Source organism: Pristiophorus japonicus, chromosome 1 (assembly GCF_044704955.1).
Source record: "Pristiophorus japonicus isolate sPriJap1 chromosome 1, sPriJap1.hap1, whole genome shotgun sequence".
NCBI lineage: Eukaryota > Metazoa > Chordata > Chondrichthyes > Pristiophoridae > Pristiophorus > Pristiophorus japonicus.
In genome coordinates, this window is record NC_091977.1 from 99,384,257 (window position 1) to 99,401,991 (window position 17,735).

The 17,735-nt window shown below is 44.2% G+C and overlaps 1 protein-coding gene across 1 annotated transcript in view; it reads right to left on the minus strand.

The window, feature by feature from the left end:
- Positions 1-355: 355 nt before the first annotated feature.
- LOC139228397 (rab9 effector protein with kelch motifs) overlaps positions 356-17,735 on the minus strand; it is a 194,141-nt gene continuing 176,761 nt past the window's right edge. The window contains exons 17-19 of the mRNA XM_070859885.1: positions 14,171-14,255; positions 11,298-11,429; positions 356-460 (exon numbers count right to left, since the gene is read on the minus strand). Of these exons, the coding sequence (XP_070715986.1) occupies positions 356-460; positions 11,298-11,429; positions 14,171-14,255 (322 nt within the window). The remainder of the gene's footprint in view (positions 461-11,297; positions 11,430-14,170; positions 14,256-17,735) is intronic.

A 17,735-nucleotide genomic window follows, 5' to 3' on the forward strand; every position in this document is an offset into this window, starting at 1 on the left:
AGGGGCCAAATGGCCTACTCCTGCTTCTATTTTTTATGTTCTAAGATTTGAGGCAGCTCTCAGTACCAATTAAATCACCCAAAGATTTGCAACAGTACAAATAAATATATAGAGATTTTATATAAATTATAAGTTAAGTAGCTAGGAGGAATGCAGCCACTGTAATACAATCTTGTGCATCCGATAAATTTATGAACAGATGTCTTACCTATAATGTCTTACTGCTTTACACCTCCCTCTTAACTGTTTGTTATCTATATGCAGAGAAGGAGTTTAGTATCCAGGACTACAAAGAGAAAATGCTAAACCCTGCAGGGTAGTTATAATTCCATTTTTTAATCTTCAAAGTAACTTCTCACATCCCTTTAAACTGCTGCATTACAGAGAGTAGTTGCTGACTACGCTTTTGAAGGTTTTTCTGTTCTTCATGCAACTTTTCTTGTTCCTGAAGCAATTCTGCCTGCAAGATGGAGATTAACTGTTAAGTTAAACATAGAAACATAGAAACATAGAAAATAGATGCAGGAGTAGGCCATTCGGCCCTTCTAGCCTGCACCGCCATTCAATGAGTTCATGGCTGAACATGCAACTTCAGTACCCCATTCCTGCTTTCTCGCCATACCCCTTGATCCCCCTAGTAGTAAGGACTACATCTAACTCCTTTTTGAATATATTTAGTGAATTGGCCTCAACAACTTTCTGTGGTAGAGAATTCCACAGGTTCACCACTCTCTGTGTGAAGAAGTTTCTCCTTATCTCGGTCCTAAATGGCTTACCCCTTATCCTTAGACTGTGACCCCTGGTTCTGGACTTCCCCAACATTGGGAACATTCTTCCTGCATCTAACATGTCTAAACCCATCAGAATTTTAAATGTTTCTATGAGGTCCCCTCTCATTCTTCTGAACTTCAGTGAATACAAGCCCAGTTGATCCAGTCTTTCTTGATAGGTCAGTCCCACCATCCCAGGAATCAGTCTGGTGCACCTTCGCTGCACTCCCTCAATAGCAAGAATGTCCTTCCTCAGGTTAGGAGACCAAAACTGTACACAATACTCCAGGTGTGGCCTCACCAAGGCCCTGTACAACTGTAGCAACACCTCCCTGCCCCTGTACTCAAATTCCCTCGCTATGAAGGCCAACATGCCATTTGCTTTCTTAACCGCCTGCTGTACCTGCATGCCAACCTTCAATGACTGAAGTACCATGACACCCAGGTCTCGTTGGACCTCCCCTTTTCCTAATCTGTCACCATTCAGGTAATAGTCTGTCTCTCTGTTTTTACCACCAAAGTGGATAACCTCACATTTATCCACATTATACTTCATCTGCCATGCATTTGCCCACTCACCTAACCTATCCAAGTCGCTCTGCAGCCTCATACCATCCTCCTCGCAGCTCGCACTGCCACCCAACTTAGTGTCATCCGCAAATTTGGAGATACTACATTTAATGCCCTCGTCTAAATCATTAATGTATAGTGTAAACAGCTGGGGCTCCAGCACAGAACCTTGCGGTACCCCACTAGTCACCGCCTGCCATTCTGAAAAGTACCCATTTACTCTTACTCTTTGCTTCCTGTCTGCCAACCAGTTCTCAATCCATGTCAGCACACTACCCCCAATCCCATGTGCTTTAACTTTGCACATTAATCTCTTGTGTGGGACCTTGTCGAAAGCCTTCTGAAAGTTCAAATATACCACGTCAACTGGTTCTCCCTTGTCCACTCTACTGGAAACATCCTCAAAAAATTCCAGAAGATTTGTCAAGCATGATTTCCCTTTCACAAATCCATGCTGACTTGGACCTATCATGTCACCTCTTTCCAAATGCGCTGCTATGACATCCTTAATAATTGATTCCATCATTTTACCCACTACCGATGTCAGGCTGACCGGTCTATAATTCCGTTTTCTCTCTCCCTCCTTTTTTTTAAAAGTGGGGTTACATTGGCTACCCGCCACTCGATAGGAACTGATCCAGCGTCAATGGAATGTTGGAAAATGACTGTCAATGCATCCGCTATTTCCAAGGTCACCTCCTTAAGTACTCTGGGATGCAGTCCATCAGGCCCTGGGGATTTATTGGCCTTCAATCCCATCAATTTCCCCAACACAATTTTCCGACTAATAAGGATTTCCCTCAGTTCCTCCTCCTTACTAGACCCTCTGACCCCTTTTATATCCGGAAGGTTGTTAGTATCCTCCTTAGTGAATACCGAACCAAAGTACTTGTTCAATTGGTCCGCCATTTCTTTGTTCCCCGTTATGACTTCCCCTGATTCTGACTGCAGGGGACCTACGTTTGTCTTTACTAACCTTTTTCTCTTTACATATCGACAGAAACTTTTGCAATCCGTCTTAATGTTCCCTGCAAGCTTCTTCTCGGACTCCATTTTCCCTGCCCTAATCAAACCCTTTGTCCTCCTCTGCTGAGTTCTAAATTTCTCCCAGTCTCCGGGTTCGCTGCTATTTCTGGCCAATTTGTATGCCACTTCCTTGGCTTTAATACTATCCCTGATTTCCCTTGATAGCCACGGTTGAGCCACCTTCCCTTTTTTATTTTTACGCCAGACAGGAATGTACAATTGTTGTAGTTCATCCATGCGGTCTCTAAATGTCTGCCATTGCCCATCCACAGTCAACCCCTTAAGTATCATTTGCCAATCTAGCCTAGCCAATTCACGCCTCATACCTTCAAAGTTATCCTTCTTTAAGTTCTGGACCATGGTCTCTGAATTAACTGTTTCATTCTCCATCCTAATGCAGAATTACACCATATTATGGTCACTCTTCCCCAAGGGGACTCGCGCAACGAGATTGCTAATTAATCCTCTCTCATTACACAACACCCAGTCTAAGATGGCCTCCCCCCTAGTTGGTTCCTCGACATATTGGTCGAGAAAACCATCCCTTATGCACTCCAGGAAATCCTCCTCCACCATATTGCTTCCAATTTGGTTAGCCCAATCTATGTGCATATTAAAGTCACCCATTATAACTGCTGCACCCTTATTGCATGCACCTCTAATTTCCTGTTTGATGCTCTCCCCAAAATCACTACTACTGTTTGGAGGTCTGTACACAACTCCCACTAACGTTTTTTGCCCTTTGGTGTTCTGCAGCTCTACCCATATAGATTCCACATCATCCAAGCTAATGTCCTTCCTAACTATTGCATTAATCTCCTCTTTAACCAGCAATGCTACCCCACCTCATTTTCCTTAATTCTATCCTTCCTGAATGTTGAATACCCCTGGATGTTGAGTTCCCAGCCCAGATCATCCTGGAGCCACATCTCCGTAATCCCAATCACATCATATTTGTTAACATCTATTTGCACAGTTAATTCATCCACCTTATTACGGATACTCCTTGCATTAAGACACAAAGCCTTCAGGCTTGTTTTTTGAACACCCTTTGTCCTTTTAGAATTTTGCTGTACAGTGGCCCTTTTTGTTCTTTGCCTTGGGTTTCTCTGCCCTCCACTTTTCCTCATCTCCTTTCTGTCTTTTGCTTTTGTCTCCTTTTTGTTTCCCTCTGTCTCCCTGCATTGGTTCCCATCCCCCTGCCATATTAGTTTAACTCCTCCCCAACAGCACTAGCAAACACTCCCCCTAGGACATTGGTTCCGGTCCTGCCCAGGTGCAGACCATCCGGTTTGTACTGGTCCCACCTCCCCCAGAACCGGTCCAAATGCCCCAGGAATTTGAATCCCTCCCTGCTGCACCACTGCTCAAGCCACGTATTCATCTGCGCTATCCTGCGATTCCTACTCTGACTAGCACGTGGCACTGGTAGCAATCCCGAGATTACTACTTTTGAGGTCCTACTTTTTAAATTTAGCTCCTAGCTCCTTAAATTCGTTTCGTAGGACCTCAACCCTTTTTTTACTTATGTCATTGGTACCAATGTGCACCACGACAACTGGCTGTTCTCCCTCCCTTTTTAGAATGTCCTGCACCTGCTCCGAGACATCCTTGACCCTTGCACCAGGGAGGCAACATACCATCCTGGAGTCTCGGTTGCGGCCGCAGAAACGCCTATCTATTCCCCTTACAATTGAATCCCCTATCACTATTGCTCTCCCACTCTTTTTCCTGCCCTCCTGTGCAACAGAGCCAGCCACGGTGCCATGAACTTGGCTGCTGCTGCCCTCCCCTGATGAGTCATCCCCCTCAACAGTACTCAAAGCAGTGTATCTGTTTTGCAGGGGGATGACCACAGGGGACCGCTGCACTACCTTCCTTGCACTGCTCTTCCTGTTGGTCTTCCATTCCCTACCTGGCTGTGGACCCTTCACCTGCGGTACGACCAACTCGCTACATGTGCTACTCACGTCATTCACAGCATTGTGGATGCTCCAGAGTGAATTCACCCTCAGCTCCAACTCCGCAACGCGGTCCGTCAGGAGCTGGAGGCGGATACACTTCCCGCACACGTAGTCGTCAGGGACACTGGAGTCGTCCCTGAGTTCCTACATGGTACAGGAGGAGCATAACACGTGACCGAGCTCTCCTGCCATGACTTAACCCTTAGGTAGGCAACAACAATGCTAAAGTTTACTCACTGTTATAGAAGAGAAAAAAGAAAAACTTACCAATCACCAGCCAATCACTTACCCCCTTGGCTGTGACGTCACCTTTCTGTTTCTTTCTACTTTTTTGCCTTCTCCCTATAGCTGCACCGGCTCGCCTTTTTTAGGCCTCTTCACGCACCCCTGACGCTGCTCCCGACTGCCGCCGACGCTGGGCCCCGGACTCCCTGCTGTGCCTTTTATAGGCCTCTCCACGCACCTCCGACACTGCTCCCGACTGCCGCCGACGCTGGGCCCCGGGCTCCCTGCTGTGCCTTTTATAGGCCTCACCAACGGACCTCCTCGACGCTGCTCCTGACCTCCGCCGACGCTGGGCCCCGGACTCCCTGCTGTGCCTTTTATAGGTCAATGGTCAATGAACACAGTCAATGGTCTCATCATGTATATGACACCCATTTTTTAGAAATCATACCACTAAAAATCATTAGCATTAACTCTTTTTCTGTTTCTTTTGATCAGAAAAATTGATATTTTTGCTTCAACTGTAAGAGCTGGTTTTTTTTTGGCTTTTCACATTAAGATTGTTCACCTTAGAGCAGGGGTTCTCAACCAGGGGTCCTCGAGAGGCTTTCAGGGGTTCTGCCACAAATAATCTCTGGGATTTAAAACAAAGAAAAATTCTCCGTCACATGCAGGTGGGATTGAGCTGAACAAACTGGTGGCTCCGGCCCCAACACGGACCTCTGTTTCCTCCCCCTTCCCGAACATCTGTGCGATGACAGCGGCAGCTGTTGCTGAGCCCAGGCTCCTGTTCAATGAGAAGGAAGAGAGGCGGCGGTCGCTGGTCGCTGAGTGCAAATCACCCGGATCGAGCTCTCGGTCCTTCGCTCTCCTCTCGCCAGGTCCTGCTGGCGGACTGGCCTGCTGGCTGAACAGTTGCACTACAACCGGCAGAGCACTGTTGGAACAGGCTACAGGTCCAACCGAATCAACATCTAGACTTGGGGCCAAAAACGTCCGACTGCAGCCTTAGTTATTCTGCGCAATATGGGAAACTCCCGGTTCGCCGATACATTTTAGCAAGAGTGTTGGCTCTCACTGTCGTACAGTTACAAGGGTGCTGGCTGCCCTTTGGTGCCTAACCTCAATCATTCTTCACCTGCGAGCTGTTACCTTGAATGTTAGCAGTCTTGCTCTATCAATTAGGGCATCACAGGCAAACCTGATTGTTCAGACCCAATGTTGGCCTCCAGCTAGGATTTCAGCCTTCCAGGATTGTCCTGGAGTCGCAAGGAATTAAACATTAATCTAGACACTGCTGTGAGCAATTTGGGAGAGAAATCATATGGGCTTTAAAAAAAATTGTGTTTTTTTCATTTTCATTGTAACTTTTGTTTATTAGTGAGGAAAATATTGGAGATGGGGGAAAAAGACTGTTTGACAATCAAGCAGAGAACCGCGACCAGCTGATGTGCCAGAAACAATCAGTGAGGGAGTCAGAGGTTGCAGGGGAAAGAGGGAGACTGGGGGAGGGGGCGTCAGGTTATTAGGGCTCATAGGGAGGGAAAGAGGGAGTGGGATGGGCGTGGAGACCAGTATTTTCTGCAGTGCTGGAATAGCAGCAACAGCAGCAGTTAAATGGTGAGTGGAAGCAGCACCGAGAGAATTTTTATACAGAAAAAATATTTGTGTTGTGTTACAGGGGGTCCGTGGAATTTTTATAACACAGGAAGGATGGCCTTAGAAGTAAAAAGGTTGAGAACACCTGCCTTAGAGCTCAAAACCAGAGAGAGATGAGGAAAAATGTTATACAGCAAATTGTTATGATCTGCAATGAACTACGTGAAAGGGTGGTGGAAGCAGATTCAACAGTAACTTTCAAAAGGGAATTGGATAACTGCTTGAAGGAGAAAAATTGCAGAGCCATGGAGAAAGAGCAGGGAAGGAGAACTAATTGGATAGCTCTTTCAAAGTGGCATGATGGCCTCTTTCTGCACTGTATGGTTCTATGATTCATTTTATAACACGCCTAATAGAATAGCTGTCAATGAATTAAAAAGCAGTAAAGAAAATAATACCTTCCAAAAGGAAAACATGCAATGCATTTCTACTCACTGTCTACCCCAACAACACCTCTGTTGGTAATGTACAAACTACTGGAGTTTGACCCACGCCTCCAATGGAAGTGACACCTCTGAAAGTAGGTTGAGTGCAAAGCCATTGATGTTGTCCAAATTTTTTGACTGCAATGGGGAGTAGCTGAAATGATCAAGACCACTTCCATACAAAAGAGGCCTAATGCCACAAAAAAAGAAAAAGCGAGTAGTGTTAACCAGAAGAACAAGAGTATCATTTGAAGCGGCCAGATGAACCCCAAAGGCCTGACTAAAAAAGGAGAGGTTTTGGGGCTAGAGGAAAGGAAGCAGTGCTGACTACTGGGTCTGCCCCCTCCAAAAGGGGCATCTGCATTGCCACAGGGACAATCACCACTCCTCTCCTGATGGTCCCTGAGGTCAGTGGTGCTGGGTATAAAAGGGAAGGAAATCGGTGGGGGGGGAGAGACGGGTTCTGGGCCCCACATCCCTGCCATCATTTACATTCAGCAGGGTAGTCTGGGCTCGGACAACCAAGGTGGGGGTAAGGAAGGGAACTTCAGGTGTGTGGTTTCAGGGTGGTAGGCTGTTTTTGCGGCAGTATCGCGCAGGTTATGATCTCCGAAAAGTAACTTAAAAACATGATTATTTATTATCATAGGATCATAGAAATTTCAGAAGAGATTGGGGCCACATGGCCCCTTATACCTGTGCCAGGACTATCTCTGCATCAGACTTAGCTATGTAATCCTATTTCCTAGTTCTTTCCCCATATTTCTGAAAAGTGCTAATCTAATTCCCTCTAAAGTTTGTGCTTGACTTGGCTTCAATTATTATTGGCGTAATACATTCCATATTCTAATAACACATCGAATGGAAAATGTTTTCTTGTATGCTTCTTGTATTAATTTTAATTTATGCCCATCGACTGGAAATATCTTGATGTACAGAATGAGCTCACTATTTGAACAGTCCAATTAAATCAGATTTGAATTGCATCAAAAGGTGTTACTAATATTCTGTGTGAATATAATAATGATTATATAATATTTAAGTTACCTGGCCTCAGTTGACTTCTGACTAAACATCTGCAGGTAGGACTTAGTGGTATAGGAGACACAAATAAATTAGTTTATAGCAGCTTTCTTGACATAGGTGAACTTTACAGAATCAAAACATATTAGCATAGATTAGCAGAAAATGTAAGGTTAAAAAAAAGTCTATGTTTGTGAGGATTAATTTTAAATATGGAATGTATTGCGCCAATGATAATTGAAGCCAAGTCAAGCTTTGTACAGTATCAGAAAAATGAGATTGTAGGATTGGAATAAATTGTAATTGAGTTTGTGCATTTGTGAAAGGGAAATCATGCTTGACAAATCTTCTGGAATTCTTTGAGGATGTTTCCAGTAAAGTGGACAAAGGAGAACCAGTTGATGTGGTATATTTGGACTTTCAGAAGGCTTTCGACAAGGTCCCACACAAGAGATTAATGTGCAAAGTTAAAGCACATGGGATTGGGGGTAGTGTGCTGACGTGGATTGAGAACTGGTTGTCAGACAGGAAGCAAAGAGTAGGAGTAAACGGGTACTTTTCAGAATGGCAGGCAGTGACTAGTGGAGTGCCGCAAGGTTCTGTGCTGGGGCCCCAGCTGTTTACATTGTACATTAATGATTTAGACGAGGGGATTAAATGCAGTATCTCCAAATTTGCGGATGATACTAAGTTGGGTGGCAGTGTGAGCTGCGAGGAGGATGCTATGAGGCTGCAGAGTGACTTGGATAGGTTAGGTGAGTGGGCAAATGCATGGCAGATGAAGTATAATGTGAATAAATGTGAGGTTATCCACTTTGGTGGTAAAAACAGAGAGACAGACTATTATCTGAATGGTGACAGATTAGGAAAAGGGAAGGTGCAACGAGACCTGGGTGTCATGGTACATCAGTCATTGAAGGTTAGCATGCAGGTACAGCAGGCGGTTAAGAAAGCAAATGGCATGTTGGCCTTCATAGCGAGGGGATTTGAATACAGGGGCAGGGAGGTGTTGCTACAGTTGTACAGGGCCTTGGTGAGGCCACACCTGGAGTATTGTGTACAGTTTTGGTCTCCTAACTTGAGGAAGGACATTCTTGCTATTGAGGGAGTGCAGCGAAGGTTCACCAGACTGATTCCCGGGATGGCGGGACTGACCTATCAAGAAAGATTGGATCAACTGGGCTTGTATTCACTGGAGTTCAGAAGAATGAGAGGGGACCTCATAGAAACGTTTAAAATTCTGACGGGTTTAGACAGGTTAGATGCAGAAAGAATGTTCCCAATGTTGGGGAAGTCCAGAACCAGGGGTCACAGTCTGAGGATAAAGGGTAAGCCATTTAGGACCGCGATGAGGAGAAACTTCTTCACCCAGAGAGTGGTGAACCTGTGGAATTCTCTACCACAGAAAGTAGTTGAGGCCAATTCACTAAATATATTCAAAAGGGAGTTAGATGAAGTCCTTACTACTCGGGGGATCAAGGGTTATGGCGAGAAAGCAGGAAGGGGGTACTGAAGTTTCATGTTCAACCATGAACTCATTGAATGGCGGTGCAGGCTAGAAGGGCTGAATGGCCTGCTCCTGCACCTATTTTCTATGTTTCTATGTTTATATTTGTAAGGCTTGTGAACGCGAATGTGATTTTAGATGTAGAAGGTTTGGACTCAATATTAACGCCCCACGACAAGCAGGTCTGGGTCAGGGGGGCTTAAAAGGTAAAGTGCGCAGAATACGACTCCAACACACCACGCACCCCACCATTTCTATGACGGTGGATATCAGACCGTCCTGCCATGGAGAGGCAGGGTGCTCATTTACAAATTGAAATCTGGCTCTTTCAGTGCAATTGAGAGCCCGATTTCAAGTTAATCATGCTGCGCGGGTTTCCCAGGGTTTGGGAAACTCGGCAGTGAAACGGAAGCAGATGCTGGCAGCTCCCCAACGTATGTGGCTGCTTCAGCCAATGTTCTCTCGAATTTACTTTGGGTGCGAGGCCCCTTTAATAGGCTGCGTGGCCCATTCAAATGTCTGCACATGCGCGGTTATTTTTTTTGAAGAGCCGGTGAGCCAATCTATGCTGGATCTCCAAAGTGCTGCGCAGCCACGCATCTCAACAGCAACTTTGGCTTCAGCCCTTCTTGTGAGCCAGGAGGAGCAGGAGTGCTTCTCCCGGTGCCCCTCAAGGAAGCCTTTGGCCTCCCACCAGTCACGATTGCAAGCCTCTCCCCCCGGCTCCGATCTCCGGGCTACCCCCAGCCCTCCCTCCTGCTCCTAGCTCAGGCAAGAGAATTGCTCTCGGAAGACCCTAGGTGGGCAAGGCCTCCTGCTGAGAGCCCTTCTCCCCATCCTCCTCCCTCTGTGAGCAGCTTGTCCTCTTCTCTGCTGCCTCTCCTCCATTTCCCTGTCATGCTGCAGACCAAGAGGAATGACAACTACAGTATCCATGACTGGGAGCAAGTGTTCTGACCAGAATCCTTGAACTCAGAACCAGGGCCTTCTCCACTTGCAGCACCACTCCCTGTCACCTCACCAACTTTAAACAACTCTAGAAAGCTCCAAACACTTCCACAAACTTATACAAAGCCAGTAGAAATGAATCAGTAACTAACCTGAGCTGAAGCTGATCGCTTTAAATATTGCTGGTGGGAGATCCTTGTTGTTGAACACATGTTCAGCTGTGCGAGGTTAAGACAGGGCGTTAGCTCCAGCATTGAGGATGAAAACTGCAGCGTTGGTGTTAAATCAGCGTTGTATGCTGATTGACGTCACGATCTGCACAATCTGCATACTTCCAGCGTACGCTCCTAACCCCCGCTAGCGTCCCCACAAAATTCCGTCCAGTGCGGCCCACACCAGAAGTGTGCACATGTGACATGGACGCCATTTTCAAAATAAAACGGCACCTGTAGCGCCGGAAAATCGGGTGCGACACAGCCCTAGTATTATACTGAACAAGCTTTAAAAATGAGGAAGAGCTTCAGAAAAGAAAAGAAAGCTCTGTTGCATGTTTGGAGGGAAATTGTTCCCCAATACATGAAATGGATGCTGGGGTACCAATTTACAGGTGTAATCTCCCAAATTGACAGCCGACTATTTCCGGTGCCCGGGCACCTTGACTAAAACATTTGTTAGACCTCTTGAATATGCTAATCAGTGACATAACGCCTGTTTCAGGACCATGATGCCAAATTAGGAAAAAAACTAGGCAAAGCATACTCTGCTCAATTTTTCCAGATCTATGGCGACCTAACCCAACGTCTTTAAAGAAACTGCTGGAGGTGCCGAAGAACAGGTACGTTTTTCGGTTTTTATTTTTTTTCAATGTGGAACCAGGAGGAGCATTGCTGCTCCTTCTGGTTCCACTGCAATACAGCAGGCCACAGCTGGCCCGCGCTTGCCCCCTCCCTTTCGCCTGCCAGGACCTACATGTGACCCAGCTCAGTGTCCGAGCTGGATGATTTTGGGAAGTTGTGGAGGTGAAGCCAAGGCCCAATTTGAAGAGACTCGAGACTCCGTCTTTGAATGTGCATTTTCAACATGTCGCTGTTTTTGTGCCAGCTCCTGGCGATAACCCAATTTTTTCTCCTTTATTTTTGAAGTGCACCTTAAAGTTTATGAACAGATGGGTAATTCTTACCCTTTGCCTGAACAGCTCCTGTCTTTCTCGATCATTTTCCTCAGCTCGAGCTTTAAGCCAGGCTTCATTCTGAACCTTATGTTTTTCTACCATCTCCTGAAGTTCCTGAAAGACACTGGTAACTCTGAGTTGCTAAGGAGCATTTCATTCACAACATTTTAAAAGATTGCAATTTATTTTAAATAAATTCTGTGAATTTAGGATTTGATCTGATTCTGTGTAATTTCCGAGTTCTATTTTATAAAATTCAGTATTAAAATAACACAATAAATAATTTTTCAGATCTTATAAGTCAAAAAATCTACCATGTTCAATTAAATGTAAATTTTGACAATGTATGTAAAACAAAACCCTCTGTCGAGTAAATATACATTAGACCAAAGATGGTAGGAAATGGGTTTGCAGTTATGATTCTCTATGTGGTGTGTTCCTTATCTGGAAGGTACAGTGTGGAGGCCAGGCATTGTCCCATAGTGAGGGAAATTAGAGGGTCAGTCACCCTGACTGGTCTCACATAGCTTTTAGCAGTTGACTAAAAAGCAGTTTTCAAATAGATGTGGGAGTGCATCTCAATCCTATCATCTCAGCCAGCATGGTGTGTGGTGTGGAGATATCCCAAAAATGGAAATGAAGAAAATATACAAAATAATTTACCAATTAAAAAAAATCTCTCAAGTAATATGAAGAAATACAGCTTATACAATTGCAACTTCATAGCATTTGTGCATTGCCATTGGATCTTCTTCATGCAGTGCATTCTAGGTAGCTTGATATCATAGCCACCATCGTATAAAATAGAGAATCATAACAGCAAACCCATTTCCTACTATCTTTGATCTAATGTATATTTATTTGACATCATATGCACCATCCCATAAGCCATCCTCCTATAACATTTTGCAACAAGTTTAGCACGTAGAAGAAACACCAATTAAATGTGGTGAGGCAAGTTGCATACCGCCATTCACAATCTCAGGATGAATCAAAGCATTTTTGCATCCAATGAAGTATTTTTTGAAGTATTATCACTGTTGTAATGTAGGGAATTGCAGCAGCCAATTTGTGCAGCACAAGATCTCACAATTAGCAATGAGATAAATGACCAGATAATCCATTTTAGTGATGTTGATTGAGCGATAAATATTGGCCAGGATACCAGGTGAACTCTTCTTCAAAAAGCACCATGGGATATTTTACTTCCACCAGAGAAGGTAGATGGGACCTCAGATTAGTGTCTCAGCCGACTCTAATAATGTAGCACTCCCTCAGTCCTGAATTGGACTGACAACCTAGTTTATGTGCTTAAATCTCTGGAATGGGGCTTAAACTCACAACCTACTGACTCAGAGGCAAGAGTGCTACCCACTGAGCCACAGCTGACACCTTTCTTTCTTTTTAATACATTTCAGTGGAAACTTCTACAGCACAGCTGCAAAGTTTTACATATTCTTAAAGGTTAAAACTAAAACACCATACTTGTTGAAAATTGAGCTCTGAATGTGGTGGGAGGCAGATATTCTGTACTTTTTATAACACCCAAACTAAATTCTGCAATCTTAAAAGTTTGTTTATTTATGTAATTGAGTTTCACACTGTTCTTAGTTCTTGCCAATTGCAAAGCCTAATATTATGGCTGAAGAACATAGCTTAATGTCTTTTTTTTTCCTGTCATGAATAATATCACCCTTCAAAATGTGGAATAAAATTCCTTCACAGCATGCTGCCATCAAACAGCATCAGTGCCATAAATGAATCACGGTGCCAACACTATAACTGAGTGCAAACTATGCAGAGTATTCCACCATGTCAGTGACAGCTTAAGATTTTTGTGGCATACTGCCATGGAGATGAGCAGGGACCATATCAATGTAGCAGAAATGCTAACAACATGGAATGATCTATTCTGGAACCATTCCACTGATTCTGCTAATTTAGAGGCAGTACAACAGTGGAATCTTGCTGCAATTTCACTATTAATAATTCTAAAGTAAAAAAGTTAATAAATTATAATCCTTAAGCACAACCAAAATCCCCCAAATCTTTAGTTACATTTAGCTCCAACTTTTTGTTTGCTTGTGTTGCATGTGTACGAGTGGGCAACAGGGCAACTGGACCAGATAGAGATTTTCTACCATGGTGTTGAAATGTAGTACTGGCAACCTATGCAAAACTACAATTTTCTGTGACATATTACATAGAATTTGGGTCTGTGGTTGCATTGCAGCTGGCACAACCTCATTTTCAATACACAAAATAAAGTTGTATGACGCAACAGCTTTTCAAATTAAATCCGTTTTGTTTTAAGGGTACAGGTTTGAGTGTGATACCTGCTTCGAATGCTGCAGCATCAGTTATATTGCTAGTTCTGCATTGCCCCCTCAGCAGAGAATATGGAGCTCGCCAAAACATTTATTTAAATTTAATTTGAATAACTTCACATCATAATGCACTGAAGTGAGACCAAAACCACTTATGTATTTTAAAAGGCACCAGGACTCCACACTTTCTACTGGCAAACAAAGTTTGCTTTGGTTTTTATAAAAGTATCAAGCTGTGTTCAAGCAATTATTCCCAAGAGAAAGTAAATAAGGACTAACTGCGTACATAGATATTTGGAAATTAAAACAGTGTGGAAAGTTTGCATTATCATTGGTCTTTATTGTGGTTTGAAACATGGGAATTAATTTTCACCTTTAGCACGGGCAGTAAACTGGCATTTGCGAATCAGCAGCCCATTATACACCCCACTCCCCTGATTTTCTTTCCATGACTTCAATGTGTCAGGTAGGGCGTATAACGGGCAGCCTTTCTGCAACTGCTGTAAAAATGAAAACCCACTCCATTATCTCATGTTTGGTGTGGGCACATCTCACCTGTTGCTGATTCCTGTACTGTTTATTGTAAGCCTCTTTTTCTTGCTGGAAGGCAATTTTTGCCCGAGCAAGTTCTCCTTTTTCACTGTAAACAAAAAGGTACAAACTGAAAACTTACTGGCATGTCTAGTATTTTGTTTCTCAGCAGCTTAAAATAGAGTTAGCAGAGTCTTTTTTGTAACATTTCTGTAGTTGCTTTATATTGCTGTGCTACCTAACTGGTTGATTGGGCTAACCTAACTTGTAGAAATGCGGTGGAGGAGGATTTCCTGGAGTGTATTAGGGATGGTTTTCTAGACCAATAAGTCAAGGAACCAACCAGCGAGCTGGCCATCCTAGACTGGGTGATGTGTAATGAGAAGGGACTAATTAGCAATCTTGTTGTGTGAGGCCCCTTGAGGAAGAGTGACCATAATATGGTAGAATTCTTTATTAAGATGGAGAGTGACAAAGTTAATTCAGAAACTAGGGTCCTGAACTTAAGGAAAGGTAACTTTGATGGTATGAGGCGCGAATTGGCTAGATTAGACTGGCAAATGATACTTAAAGGGTTGACGGTGGATAGGCAATGGCAAACCTTTAAAGATCATATGGCTGAACTTCAACAATTGTACATCCCTATCTGGAGTAAAAATAAAACGGCGAAGGTGGCTCAACCATGGCTAACAAGGGAAATTAAGGATAGTGTTAAATCCAAGGAAGAGGCATACAAATTAGCCAGAAAAAGCAGCAAACCGGAGGACTGGGAGAAATTTAGAATAGAGCAGAGGAGGACAAAGGGTTTAATTAAGAGGGGGGAATAGAGTACGAGAGGAAGCTTGCCGGAAACATAAAAAATGACTGCAAAAGCTTCTATAGATATTTGAAGAGAAAAAGATTAGTAAAGACAAACATAGGGCCCTTGCAGTCGGATTCGGGTGAATTTATAATGGGGAACAAAGAAATGGCAGACCAATTGAACAAGTACTTTGGTTCTGTCTCCACAAAGGAAGACACAAATAACCTTCCGGATGTACTAGGGGACTGAAGGTCTCGTGAGGAAGAGGAACTGAAGGATATCCTTATTAGACGGGAAATTGTGTTCGGGAAATTGACGGGATTGAAGGCCGATAAATCCCCAGTGCCTGATAGTCTACATCCAGAGTACTTAAGGAAGTGGCCATAGAAATAGTGGATGCATTGGTGATCATTTTCCAACAGTCTATCGACTCTGGATCAGTTCCTATGGACTGGAGAGTAGCTAATGTAACACCACTTTTTAAAAAAGGAGAGAGAAAACGGGTGATTATAGACCGGTTAGCCTGACATCAGTAGTGGGGAAAATGTTGGAATCAATTATTAAGGATGAAATAGCAGCGCATTTGGAAAGCAGCGATAGGATTGGTCCAAGTCAGCATGGATTTATGAAGGGGAAATCACGCTTGACAAATCTTCTGGAGTTTTTTGAGGATGTAACTAGTAGAGGGTACAAGGGAGAGCCAGTGGATGCGGTGTATTTGGACTTTCAAAAGACTTTTGAAAAGGTCCCACACAAGAGATTGGTGTGCAAAATCAAAGCACAAGGTAATGTACTGACGTGGATAGAGAACTGGTTGGCAGACAGGAAGCAGAGAGTCGGGATTAATGGGTCCTTTTCAGAATGGCAGGCAGTGACTAGTGGAGTGCCGCAGGGCTCAGTGCTGGGACCCCAGATCTTTACAATATATATTAATGATTTAGATGATGGAATTGAGTGTAATATCTCCAAGTTTGCAGATGACACTAAACTGGGTGGCGGTGTGAGCTGTGAGGAGGACGATAAGAGGCTGCAGGGTGACTTGGACAGGTTAGGTGAGTGGGCAAATGCATGGCATATGCAGTATAATGTGGATAAATGTGAAGTTATCCACTTTGGGGGCAAAAACACGAAGGCAGAATATTATCTGAATGGCGGCAGATTAGGAAAAGGGGAGGTGCAGCGAGACCAGGGTGTCATGGTTCATGAGTCATTAGAAACATAGAAAATAGGTGCAGAAGCAGGCCATTCAGCCCTTCTAGCCTGCACCGCCATTCAATGAGTTCATGGCTGAACATGAAACTTCAGTACCCCCTTCCTGCTTTCTCGCCATAACCCTTGATCCCCCGAGTAGTAAGGACTTCATCTAACTCCCTTTTGAATATATTTAGTGAATTGGCCTCAACTACTTCCTGTGGTAGAGAATTCCACAGGTTCACCACTCTCTGGGTGAAGAAGTTTCTCCTCATCTCGGTCCTAAATGGCTTACCCCTTATCCTCAGACTGTGACCCCTGGTTCTGGACTTCCCCAACATTGGGAACATTCTTCCTGCATCTAACCTGTCTAAAACCGTCAGAATTTTAAACGTTTCTATGAGGTCCCCTCTCATTCTTCTGAACTCCAGTGAATACAAGCCCAGTTGATCCAGTCTTTCTTGATAGGTCAGTCCCGCCATCCCGGGAATCAGTCTGGTGAATCTTCGCTGCACTCCCTCAATAGCAAGAATGTCCTTCCTCAAGTTAGGAGACCAAAACTGTACACAATACTCCAGGTGTGGCCTCACCAAGGCCCTGTACAACTGTAGCAACACCTCCCTGTCCCTGTATTCAAATCCCCTCGCTATGAAGGCCAACATGCCATTTGCTTTCTTAACCGCCTGCTGTACCTGCATGCTAACCTTCAATGACTGATGTACCATGACACCCAGGTCTCATTGCACCTTCCCTTTTCCTAATCTGTCACCATTCAGATAATAGTCTGTCTCTCTGTTTTTACCACCAAAGTGGATAACCTCACATTTATCCACATTATACTTCATCTGCCATACATTTGCCCACTCACCTAACCTATCCAAGTCACTCTGCAGCCTCATAGCATCCTCCTCGCAGCTCACACTGCCACCCAACTTAGTGTCATCCGCAAATTTGGAGATACTGCATTTAATCCCCTCGTCTAAATCATTAATGTACAATGTAAACAGCTGGGGCCCCAGCACAGAACCTTGCGGCACCCCACTAGTCACTGCCTGCCATTCTGAAAAGTACCCGTTTACTCCTACTCTTTGCTTCCTGTCTGACAACCAGTTCTCAATCCACGTCAGCACACTACCCCCAATCCCATGTGCTTTAACTTTGCACATTAATCTCTTGTGTGGGACCTTGTCGAAAGCCTTCTGAAAGTCCAAATATACCACATCAACTGGTTCTCCTTTGTCCACTTTACTGGAAACATCCTCAAAAAATTCCAGAAGATTTGTCAAGCATGATTTCCCTTTCACAAATCCATGCTGACTTGGACCTATCATGTCACCATTTTCCAGATGCACTGCTATGACATCCTTAATAATTGATTCCATCATTTTACCCACTACTGAGACCAGGCTGACCGGTCTATAATTCCCTGTTTTCTCTCTCCCTCCTTTTTTAAAAAGTGGGGTTACATTGGCTACCCTCCACTCCATAGGAACTGATCCAGAGTCAATGGAATGTTGGAAAATGACTGTCAATGCATCCGCTATTTCCAAGGCCACCTCCTTAAGTACTCTGGGATGCAGTCCATCAGGCCCTGGG